The 12,622-nt window shown below is 38.9% G+C and overlaps 1 protein-coding gene and 1 pseudogene across 1 annotated transcript in view; one reads left to right on the top strand and one right to left on the bottom strand.

Moving 5' to 3' along the window:
• Positions 1–131: 131 nt before the first annotated feature.
• Positions 132–12,622, bottom strand: part of SMEK2 (SMEK homolog 2, suppressor of mek1 (Dictyostelium)) — an 82,943-nt gene continuing 70,452 nt past the window's right edge. The window contains exons 18-20 of the mRNA XM_011957452.1: positions 8,553–8,749; positions 1,084–3,199; positions 132–733 (exon numbers count right to left, since the gene is read on the bottom strand). Of these exons, the coding sequence (XP_011812842.1) occupies positions 3,104–3,199; positions 8,553–8,749 (293 nt within the window). The 3' untranslated portion in view covers positions 132–733; positions 1,084–3,103. The remainder of the gene's footprint in view (positions 734–1,083; positions 3,200–8,552; positions 8,750–12,622) is intronic.
• Positions 8,523–9,095, top strand: LOC105522851 (annotated as a pseudogene).

Genomic DNA, 12,622 nt, shown 5'->3' with positions numbered 1-12,622 from the left:
TAACAAGAATTACTCAGTTTCAGTTACACAAGTCCAACCTTCAATCTGCAGAAAAACCAGTATTTACGTTTGTTATATTTTCATCACTAGATGGATAAGAGGAAATGCTAGTGATTAAAACACAGAAATCTGTTTCATGTAACTTTTTATTAAAAATAGTTTTTATATTGGATACATGTTTACAGATACCATTTTAAGAGGACCTAAGGCATACAAATATGGGCTCTTGGCTTGCTTCACTGAGTAAAGATGAAGATACAAAAACCCAGATCTGTCTGAGGGTAGTCATTTAAAGACAGCTGCTAACGTGGAATTCTCACAATTGTTCTTTTAAGGGATATTTTAAGCCTTATTCTCTTATCGTCGTAGGTAAGCACTTGTACCATGAAAACTGTAACCTGTACTTCAGGAAAACATTCACAATTCTGCTACAAGAAAAGGTTCAGATGATGATTTAAATGTTTAAGACTTATGGCAGCTCTTCAGAAAGAAAAAGGAAGTCTTCATAAGATACAGAGACAGGGAGGCTGAGGCGGGTGGACCGCGAGGTCAGGAGTTCAAGACCAGCTTGGCCAAGATGGTGAAACCCCATCTCTACTGAAAATACAAAAATTAGCCTGGCATGGTGATGGGCACCTGTAATCCTAGCTACTCAGGAGGCTGAGGCAGAGAATTGCTTGAACCCAGGTGGTGGAGGTTGCAATGAGCTGAAATCGTGCCACTGCACTCCAGCCTGGGCGATGGAGCGAGACTACATCTCAAAAAAAAAAAAAAAGAAAAATAGTACTTCCTACTAGGACTTAAAGTTACTTAAGAGGAGTCAAGAGTAATGAGGAGGGCTGGACACGGTGGGTCACACCTGTAATCCCAGCACTTCTGGAGGCCAAAGCAGGCGGATCACTTGAGGTCAGGAGTTCAAGACCAGCCTGGCCAACATGGTGAAACCCTGTCTCTACTAAAAATTAGCTGGGTGTGGTGATGGGCGCCTGTACTCCCAGCTACTCAGGAGGCTGAGGCAGGAGAATCACTAGAACCCAAAGGTGGAGGTTGCAGTGGGCTGAGATTGCGCCACTGCACTCCAGCCTGGGCAACAGAGCAAGATTCAAACAAACAAACAAAAAGTAACTAGGAAACTGTTTTACATGTGGGCTTATTATAAGAAGAAATTTAATAAAAGCTGAGAGATGGGTCTGGATAAAACTTGCTGATTCAAAGAAAGTGGATGGGAACTTTACTGATCTTGGTTTAAAATATCCTGAGTCACCTGCCTTATGAGGTGGAAGGTCTTTCTTTCTTATTATATGTACACCTTTAACTGAAGAGGTGAGAAAAGCTCCATACCATGATGCTTTGATTTCCCCAAGGCTTACCTTCTATAAGTAGTCAGTGATAAAGTGCCGTTGACCCGCATTTGTTTAGAATTATTTCATTAAAACTGGGGTATGACCTAGCAGTTTATAATAAATATTTATGTATAATTGTATTGCCTTTTAAAAGATACTGTAAAATTGACATATCTCAAAATGGAGTTAATTTATATTTACAACAAACCAAACACAAACATCAATTACGGAATTACAGGGTCACATTTTAATTCCTGAATTTTACAGTTTAGCATTAATATCACCACATGTATACAAATGGTGTAAAACAAGTACAGTGGTATTTTTAATACAAAATAAACATCTGTTTTATGGAAAAACTATACTTCATATCTACACAGACAGCTCATCTTTTCCAAATAGCCAAAATTAAAATTAACTACAAAATCTCCAAAACAGGGGAAACTGCTTCAGATTAAACTATTCCAGGAAAAATGGACCCATAACACATTATAAGGGTGATCTAAAGATTGTGGCTGGAATTACTATTAAAAATTTTTTTTCCCAATGCATTAAATTGTATTTTGGGGACATTTTTCTCACTTCGGCATGATCTCAGATCATAGATGAGCAAACTAACATTAAAATATGTACAGTTAACTTGTTGCTCTAAAAATAAAACATAACTGTTTGCCTCAATTTAATTTTAAAATTCACTTACGTACATGGAATGTGCTTTTACTCTTCTTAAAAAAGCAGCTTTCATATCACACCCTTGTTTACAGAAAAGCTACATGTGCTGCATGCTGACTTTGACAAGTCGCTTCTTGGATCAAAATGGCTTCTAGATACTAAATGCCACTTAATTCAGCACTATTCTTTGTTGGTCTGTATAAGTAACACTTTAAAACTTGCAGCTCTGGAAAGAGAGAGAACTTTACTAACAAAGCAAAAAGTGATTTCAAAGTATCTTCCACAAAAGATTGTACTGGTAGGTGGTTGAAAACATTCTGTTCTATCCACTTTCAAATTTCTAGAGAAAATCATTTTGGAATACTACTGTACTGATTCTTGGCCTTCATTGTCTCTAAAAGTGCTGACTTTAACATTATCTTAAAACTGTCCAGTTTGAATTGAGCTTGTTTTCATCAATATACATATTGAAAATTCCTGGTGTAGAAAATTCAACATGTGCTGAATATGGGGTGTACTTCCCTTCAACTACCTAAAAGGCTGAACTTTTGTTAAATCTTAAATAAATGGTCCCAACAGCTTAACTTCATTTTTTTTTAATGATAGTTGAATGTGTTTTCCATAAAAATTTCTTTTAAAAAGAGGCAACTGATTAAAACAACAACATGGCCAGCACCATTATACAAGTAATGTTATTGAGTTTACAACTGAAGTTCTGTAAAATTGTTTTTAGATCAACACCCCGAGGAGCAACCCTGCATTATTATATCAACCTTTTCCCCTCCCCTAAACCGTCCCAAAACCTGTGACTTTTCCTTGCTGAGAAGCTGTCTCCCAGGTTCTGGTTATTAACGTTTGTTTTGACAGCCTAAAAGGCAAACCCCTTAATTACTGGCAAGCAATGAAGTTCCTGGGAAGCCTGTTTTTTTATTAGAACTAAACTCCCTTAGCTGATATATTGAGTGTCTTTTGCTACTCCTTGTATATTTTCTAAGTTCAATTGAGAAAGCTTTCTGATTCGGATTTACAGCTCATCGAACAGTTGCAGCATTTTAAGACCACATGTTGAGGGTCCCCTAATAAATATTTTATGAGCCAAGACGAGGTCTTTTCCTGGGGGACGTTTCTTCTTCTTCATCTTCCTCTTCATCATCTGGATAATCCACTAAGCCAACCAAACTTCCCTATTGAAGAATTAAAAAAATTTTTCTTTAAACATATATAACAAAAAAGAGCTTTTAGTACAAATCCAATCACTTGTAAAGATATCAGAAATCATTTTTCTAAATCATATCAGAAATTAACACATTTGAATTTGATAAAGGAACTGCTTGAAATTACGAACGTCTGAGTACTAATTAGTAGCACTTGCAGTAACCCTTAACTTTTCTATCTGGTTCTTGGATTATTAATGATACTTCAAAACTCAATTCTGCAAAAATTTTACTGTGGGAAAATGCCTACTTTTCCAAATAGGGAAAACAATTATAACATTTGGAAGCTAGAAAGGACATTGGAGATGCACTAGTGCATTTCTCTAATTTTATTACCACAAGAAATCCCCTTGTAGTCTTTGTTCATCTTGTGTATATTTCATCACTAAGTACACATCATTGTTTTCATTGTGCTTTTGAAGTATAGCTTAAATGGCTGAAGATAAACACATGAAATGATTCCTATAAAATAGTAAGTAAAACATTCAGGGCTAGCTCTCTGACCAAAAGAAAAATAAGGATGAGGTAATTCATGGTCTTGGCCTTTGATGAGTAACTTCTGTGTGAAAATCCTAGAAAAACTCTGGGTACTCTCCAGAAAATTATACATCCACAGCGTTTCATTCATTTTGAGCCAATCCCATGAAAACTTATGTCCTATAGGTTAAGAGGGCTTCTGCAAACACTGTATTTAGTTCAAACCCTTCAGACCTCTAGGAGATAAACAAATGCAACAGAAGTAACTCATTCTTTATCTAAAGTACTGAGATACCTGGTTTTACCAGAATGTAACCAAATCACTATAATATTAACCAACCAAAAAAAGGCCTCTGGGCAGCCAGAAACAGTTATCAGAAAGACTTATATACCTGTCTGAGAATCTGTTTCTCAACTTAATCACATACACATCTTAAGTCTGGATATGCAAGAAGCAACATGGCTAAATTGTTAAAAACAGGCTAACTGTAGGTCTGATGTCAAATTCTAATGACAGCACGTTTTACGTAAAACAACAACAACAACAACAACAAAAAACTTTGGGGGTGGGCACAGTGGCTTATGCCTGTAATTCCAGCACTTTGGGAGGCTGAGGCAGACAGGTCACCTGAGAGATCATGAGTTCAAAATCAACCTGGCCAACATGGTGAAACCCTATCTCTACTAAAAATAAAACATTAGCCTGGCGTGGTGCCAGGCACCTGTAGTCCCAGCGACTCGGGAGTCTGAGGGATGAGAATCTCTTGAACCCGGGAGGTAGAGATTGCGCCACTGCATTCCAGCCTGGGCAACAGAGCAAGACTCCATCTCAAAAAAATAAAAAAATAAAACCACAAACCCTTGGGCAAGTGGTTTAATATCTCTGTCTCAGTTTGTCTGTAAAATTGGTATAGTAGTATTTAGGCCTCAGTGAACTATTTTGAAAATTAAATTGATGGCCAGGCGCAGTGGCTCACGCCTGTAATCCTAGCATTTTGGGAGGCCAGGGTGAGTGGATCGCCTGACGTCACGAGTTCTAGTCCAGTCTGACCAACATGGTGAAACCCCGTCTCTACTAAAAATACAAAACTTAGCCAGGTGTGGTGGCACATGCCTGTAATCCCAGCTGCTTCAGAGGCTGAGGCAGGAGAATCGCTCGAACCCGGGAGGTGGAGGTTTCAGTGAGCCAAGATGGCGCCACTGTACTCCAGCCTGGGCAATAAAAGCAAGACTCCGTCTCAAAAAAAAAAAACAACAAAAATAAATAAGTTGACAACAAAACATCTAAAGCACTTCAGCACAGTGCTTGGTATGTAGTTAGTGTTCAATAAGTGCTATTAGCTGCTATTACTACTATCGTTTTTCTATTATTTTGTTTCTAAGCCAAACAAATTGGACGAGAGGAAAAACAAAATAATTCTCGTACAAAAAGGCACCAATCTGATAATTAAAATGATGACAGCAAAGTTGCAAAGTTTTAATTATGCTTAGTATTACATATCATAATGTATAAACATATGTATTCCCAATGGTTAATACTTGTTTTTGCCCAAGATTAATAATTGTCTAAAAAACTCAGTTATACAATTTGAGTTTTACTTATATTATCTCTGCAAACTAACATACATTTAAAACATGTTTACAATAAAAATAATAAAAATGCAAAATGTGAAATGTTGGAAGTAAAAAGGCCTGAATCTAGAGATGCACTTTGTGAAGCTGATTCCATACTTTTAATATGTATCTAGAAATGTACTGTTTTAAAATAGCAGATTGAAATTATACTTACTCTTTTACAATCATGTTCATATAAAAAAAAGCTTTTGATGTCAGGACATAAAGTTCCATTTCATTGTTTTAAACTCTTGCATTCCATGGTATGAATATATATATATTTTTATAGTCTTGCTCTGTCACCCGGGCTAAAGTGCAGTTGTGCGATCTCAGTTCTCCAGGGTGCAAGTGATTCTTGTGCCTCAGTCACCCAAGTAGCTTGGACTACATGCACGCACCAACATGCCTGGCTAACTTTTGTATTTTTAGTAGACATGGGGTTTCACCGTGTCTTTCACCAGGCTGGCCTTGAACTCCTGGCCTCAAGTGATCTGCCTGCCTCAGCCTCCCAAAGTGTTGGGGTTACAGGAATGAGCCACCATGCCCAGCTTCATCATATACTTTAATTCCTGAGTTTCTGGTGGGACATTTGGGTTGTTTTTGCAGGGTATTTACGTAAGAAATTTAAAAAGTAAATACCAGCAAAGAAAACAGGAGAAGAGAAAACAGCAGTTTAGAGTTGCCCAAGCATTTCTGGAAAAGAGAAATCAGAGGCAAGGCAACTCATACAACAAGAAGAAGCCAAGAACTAAGTATTTGCAGAGGGATACAGAAACGAGAAACTGGCGTGTCTTAAGAGAACCCCAGAAAGAAGTTAGGCAGTAAAGGCACCAAAATACTGGGGAAAGCAGGGAAGACAGTTAAATTATAGTAAAACAGACAACTGGGTCATTGATTCTACACCTCTGACAGCCAGATTTCTGTCCCTCCACCATTACCAACTATAGGGAATTCTACAGAGAAAATGACTCTATAAAGAATAAACTCTATAGAGAATGTAATGAACTTTACAGAGCGAAGGACCATATATTTCATGATTTTAGGCAAAGAAAAGGGCATGGGTAAGGCCAGGCTGAAAATGAAAGAATACATTTAAATTTTGTATACTGAGCAGACATGCTACCCTACAATAAGCTTTGCTATGTAGGCTCTCAGAACACTAACAACCACGCTTATACTTACAAGGTGTAAGACACTAGCTTTGTCTGTAAAAATTAGATGGTTTCACAGAAGGGGTATGGGGGGAACTACAAACAACTAACACCTCCCCAAAAAAGCAGGGCACTACTAAGTCCATACCATAAAGTCAACTTTTTAAAGTGTGTAATTTTCACACACCATAAACTCACCCTTTTAGAGCATATAATTTAGTGGCTTTAGTATATTCACAAGTCATGTAATCACTCACCACTAATTCCAGAACATTTCCATCATTTCACCCACCAAAAAAGTCCCCCAAAACAGTCCTCATTCCCCCACCACACCCCCCACCACCCAGCTCCTGGCAACCACTAACTTACCTTGTTTCCGTGGATTTGCTTATTCTGGACAGTTCATATAAATGGAATCATATAATATGTGGTTTTTTGGTGACTGGTTTACTTCAATTACCACAATGTTTTCAAAGTTAATCTATGCTTAGCATATCAGGACTTTATTCCTTTTTATGGCCAAATAATATCCACTGTATGAATATGCCACATTTTGTGTATCCATTCATCATAAGCTGAGAGACATTTGCGTTATTCCCACTTTTTGGCTATTATGAACAACGCTGCTACTAACATTCATACACAAGTTTTACAGTGGACACGTTTTTAGTTTTCTTAAATATATACCTAGGAAATGAGGTAGTTGGGTCATATGGTAACTCTGGGTCATACGGTACTCTGACTTTTTAGGGAACCTCCTGACTATACTCCAAAGCTGCTATACCATTATATTTTTATTTATTTATTTATTTATTTACTTATTTATTTTTTGAGACATGGTCTCATTCTGTTGCCCACGCTGGAGTGCAGTGATGTGATCTCAGCTCATTGCAACCTCTGCGTGCTGGGCTCAAGTGATCCTCCCAACTCAGCCTCCCGAGGGACCACAGTCATGTGCCACCATGTCCAGCTAATTTTTGTAGAGACGGGGTTTTGCCATGTTGCCCAGGCTGGTCTCGAGCTCCTGGGCTCACGCGATGCTCCTGCCTCGGATCTCCGAAAGTGCTGGGATTACAGGCATGAGACTCTGCACCTGGCCTGTTGTGCTATTTTATATTTTCACTAGCAACGGATGTCACAGTTTACATTCTTGCTAACACTTGTTTTTGTGCATCTTTTTTATTATAGCTATCCTAGAGGATGTGAAATGCTATCATATTGTAATTTTGATTTGCATTTCCCTTACTAATGATGTTAAACATCTTTCCACATGCTTACATGGGCCACTTGTGTATCTTCTTTGCAGAAATGTCTATTAAAATCCTTTGCTCATTTTAAAACTGGGTTGTCATGCTGAGGTGTAAGAGTTCTTTATATATTCTGGATACCAGTTACTTATCAGATATATCATTTACAAATATTTCTTCCCATTTTGTGGATTGTCTTTTCAATTTATGGTAGTATCCTTTGGAGTACAACATTTTTAAATTTTGATGGAGTCCAATTTATTATTTTTCTTTTGTCACTTGTGGTATTTGTGTCATATTCTACGAAATCATCGCCTAAATCCAAGGTCATAGATATTTATGCTTTTTTTTAAAAAAGAGCTTTAGACTTACAACTTTTACATTTGGATCTTTTCATCCATTGTGAGAGTTTTGTATATGATGTGAGATAGGCCTCTAACTTCATTCTTCTGCATGTGGATATACAGTTGTAACATTTATTGAAAAGGGTATTCTGGCCAGGCGCAGTGGCTCACACCTGTAATCCCAGCACTCTGGGAGGCCGAGGCAGGCAGATCACGAGGTCAGGAGATCAAGACCATCCTGGCTAACACAGTGAAACCCCATCTCTACTAAAAATACAAAAAATTAGCCAAGTGTGGCGGGCGCCTGTAGTCCCAGCTACTCGGGAGGTTGAGGTAGGAGAATGGCATGAACTGCGAGGCGGAGCTTGCAGTGAGCCAAGATTTCGCCACTGCACTCCAGCCTGGGCAACAGAGTGAGACTCCGTCTCAAAAAAAAAAAAAGCTCACTCTGCGCTTCACCATGGCTTTCATTGCCAAGTCCTTCTATGACCTCAGTGCCATCAGCCTGGATGGGGAGAAGGTAGATTTCAATATGTTCCGGGGCAGGGCCGTGCTGATTGAGAATGTGGCTTCGCTCTGAGGCACAACCACTCGGGACTTCACCCAGCTCAACGAGCTGCAGTGCCGCTTTCCCAGGCGCCTGGTGGTCCTTGGCTTCCCTTGCAACCAATTTGGACCTCAGGAGAACTGTCAGAGTGAGGAGATCCTGAACAGTCTCAAGTATGTCCGTCCTGGGGGTGGATACCAGCCCACCTTCACCCTTGTCCAAAAATGTGAGGTGAATGGGCAGAATGAGCATCCTGTCTTCGCCTACCTGAAGGACAAGCTCCCCTACCCTCATGATGACCCATTTTCCCTCATGACCGATCCCAAGCTCATCATTTGGAGTCCCGTGCGCCGTTCAGATGTGGCCTGGAACTTTGAGAAGTTCCTCATAGTGCCGGAGGGAGAGCCCTTCCGACGCTACAGCCGCACCTTCCCAACCATCAACATTGAGCCTGACATCAAGCGCCTCCTTTAAGTTGCCATATAGACATGAGCTTCTCAGCACACAGATCTACTCCATCCAGTCCTGAGGAGCCTCAGGATGTAGCATGCCCCCCGGAGACACTGCTGGACCTCAGCATTCCCTTGATATCAGTCCCCTTCACTGCAGAGCCTTGTCTTTCCCCTCTGCCTGTTTCCTTTTCCTCTCCCAACCCTCTGGTTGGTGATTCAACTTGGGCTCTAAGACTTGGGTAAGCTCTGGGCCTTCACAGAATGATGGCACCTTCCTAAACCCTCATGGGTGGTGTCTGAGAGGCGTGAAGGGCCTGAAGCCACCCTGCTAGAAGAAACCAATAAACGGCATGTGTGGAAAAAAAAAAAAAAAGAAAGAAAGAAAGAAAAGAGTACTCTTTCCTCCATCAAATTGTCTTGGCACTCTTATTAAAATCTGCCTTTTTTTTTTTTTTCATGAAAGGAAATCCTAAGATTACCACTTGAGTAGTTTCCAATGTGAATGAAAGGATCAAAATAAATGACAACAATAACCTATGAAAAAGCACTTTGGGAGGCCGAGGTCGGTGAATCACTTGAGGCCAGGAATTCCTGATGAGCCTGGCCAACATGGTGAAACTCCATCTCTACTGAAAATACAAAAATTAGCCATGCATGGTGTCACACACCTATAATCCTACATTATAATAAATGCACATTCTATACAGAAATACACATGTATATGAAACGATGTATGTAAGTGGTCACACATTGCAGCAATGATTATAACTACAAAAAGCTGGAAACAACTTGAATGCCCATCGATAGGGGCTAATTATAAATTAAGGCATATCCATACTTTTGAGTTCTATGCAGGAAATCTCTAATGTCCTGATATGCAGAATTCACCAAGATAAATTTGCTACATAAAAAAGTAAGATAACAGGTTTCTCTACTGTGAGTCTGTGACAAGTGTTTATTTTAGTATCCACAAATGGCTTCTCATTCTGATTTTATATTTTTCCTCATAGAAAACATGCAAGTTTTACAGTTATACAACTAAAGAAGTATTTTGTGTCTTTATGGCATTTATATCATAAAAACAAATGTTTTGTTTAAATTCATTACTAGCTAACGTCTAGCCAGCCTTCAACTATAGCAATTAACACTGTTAGTGAAACTGGCTAAACCAAAGGGCAACTGGTGATAAAGAATCTGCCACCCCTTAGGAACGTGGGCACACTTTGTTAAGAAGGCTGAGAGCAAATTAAAGTGGTACTTAACTTCTGTCAACTCCTATCTTGCTTAATTTCAAAATTCTGTGTCTACAGTGATTGAGCAACTGTTTTCCAAGAACACTGTTTTTATCCCCGTCTCTAAAAAGGATGTATAACAGATGTATTCTCTAATCTGCTGTTAGTGTCAAGAAGAGTGAAAAAGGTGTTGGTGTTTGCATTTAATTTTGCTCATTCATAAGTAAATTATCTGGAAGGATAATAAAAACTCAGGGAAATATCACAGAAAATATAATAGGAAAACAAAATGAACAGCATATAAAAGTAGGATAGAAAAGGTATGCAGTATTGACATATTATTAAAAATAAAAGACACAGCTAAAAGACTTCAAAGGGGTCTTTGTGGAGGGAACAGAGGGACTGATTTTTTTCTAATATAAACTTGCCTTTTGGTAATATTTGACTTTTGAAAGTAAGTGCATGTATTGCTTCGATTTAAAAAAAAAAAAAAAAGAAAAGCTAACATACATTGAGAAGGTGTCAAGCAGTGTTCTCAGCATTTATACATTTGTTAAATAATTTAATCTTCCCAACAAGCTTATAAAGTAGCTACTATTTTATCCCTTTTTAAAACAAGAAAGTCAGCCAGGCATGCTGGCTAACGCCTGTTAATCCTAACACTTTGGGAGGCTGAGCAGGACTGCTTGAGCCCAGCAGTCTGAGACCAGCCTGGGCAACATGGCGAAAACCCATCTCTACCAAAAATACAAAAATTAGCCAGGCATAGTGGCATGCACCTGCATCCCCAGCTACTCGGGAGGCTGAGATGCGAGGATCAGTTGAGCCCAGGAGGTAGGGGAGGCAGTGAGCTGTGATCGCACCACTGCACTCCAGGCTGGGTGACAGAGTGAGACTCTGTCGCAACAACAACAACCGGGAATCAGGAAGGCAGGCAGCTTAAGGCCCAGAGAGATTAAATAACTTATTCAAGGTGATACAGCTAGAAAGAGGCAGAGTCAATATTTGAACCCAAACAATACAACTCTATGGCAAATACTCTTTTTTGAGACAGGGTCTCACTCTCTTGCTCAGGCTGGAGTGCAGTGGCAAGATCATGGCTCACTGAAGTCTCCACCTCTCAGGCTCAACCGACTCTCCTGCCTAAGACTCTTGAGTAGCTGGAACCACAGGTGTGTGCCACCACACCCAGCTAATATTTTAATACTTTTTGTAGAGATGGCGTCTCACCTTGTTGCCCAGACTGGTCTTGGACTCCTGGGCTCAAGCGATCCTCCTGCCTTGGCCTCCCACAGTGCTAGGATTACAGGTGTAAGCCACTGTGCCCAGCCCAAACATTCTTAATGTAGTGTCACAATATCACTCTAAATTGTCCTACCATAAAGTTGAAAATTAATTTAAAAATTTTCCAGTTAAAAAACATAAAATATATTTCAAATACAGAATACCATGAACATGCTATTGTCAAAAGCCTATCTCACTATACTACTGAATGAAAATTCTCCATTTTTGTAAAATAAACTTAGACTTATATTTTGTGTTCCAAACAAGATGCATTCCTTCAGTTAGGTGTGCACTACCATGGTGTTTCTGCTTGTCTTTCTATCTTTATACAATAGTTGTCCCATATTTCTGCCTTTTTATTTTAAGCCACTCCTTTTTGGGGAAAAAGGATGATTTCATATAACATATGAACAAGAAAAATGTTTCATATAAAATTTAAACTTGTTTATAAAAAAAGGTAACCAAGGGAAATACATTTGTTATAAGAACAACAGAAAGTCTAATATCCTTAACTAAAGATTCATCAACAATAATATAATTCAATTTGCAGAGAAGAGCAGATTCAAAAGGCTAATATTTAGCCTTACTACTAATAAAGTATACACAACTGGAAATGAGATATTATATACTGTCTCCCCTACCTACCTGGCAAATACTAAAAATAATTATAGCACTGGCAAAGCTGCAATTGGCCAGGCACACTCACACACAGTTTATAGTAACATAAACTGGCACAGACTTTCTGAAGATGAATGTGACCGTATGTATGAAGATATTCTACTACTCACCTATCCAAGAAAATAATTTAAAATGCAGTAACACTAAGTAGTCAGTGAAATATTAGAATCAACTTAAGTGCTCCAAAATAGAATGGGGGACAAGGAGGAAGGATGCTTACATTTATTATCATAAGCCTAAATAAAATGAAATTCTCCTTGGGAGGCCGAGGTGGGTGGATCATGAGGTCAAGAGATCGAGACCATCCTGGCCAACATGGTGAAACCCTGTCTCTACTAAAAATACAAAAATTAGCTGGGTGTGGTGG

Source organism: Colobus angolensis, unplaced genomic scaffold, assembly GCF_000951035.1.
Source record: "Colobus angolensis palliatus isolate OR3802 unplaced genomic scaffold, Cang.pa_1.0 Scaffold442, whole genome shotgun sequence".
Lineage (NCBI taxonomy): Eukaryota > Metazoa > Chordata > Mammalia > Primates > Cercopithecidae > Colobus > Colobus angolensis.
This window is presented reverse-complemented; position numbering and strand designations above follow the sequence as displayed.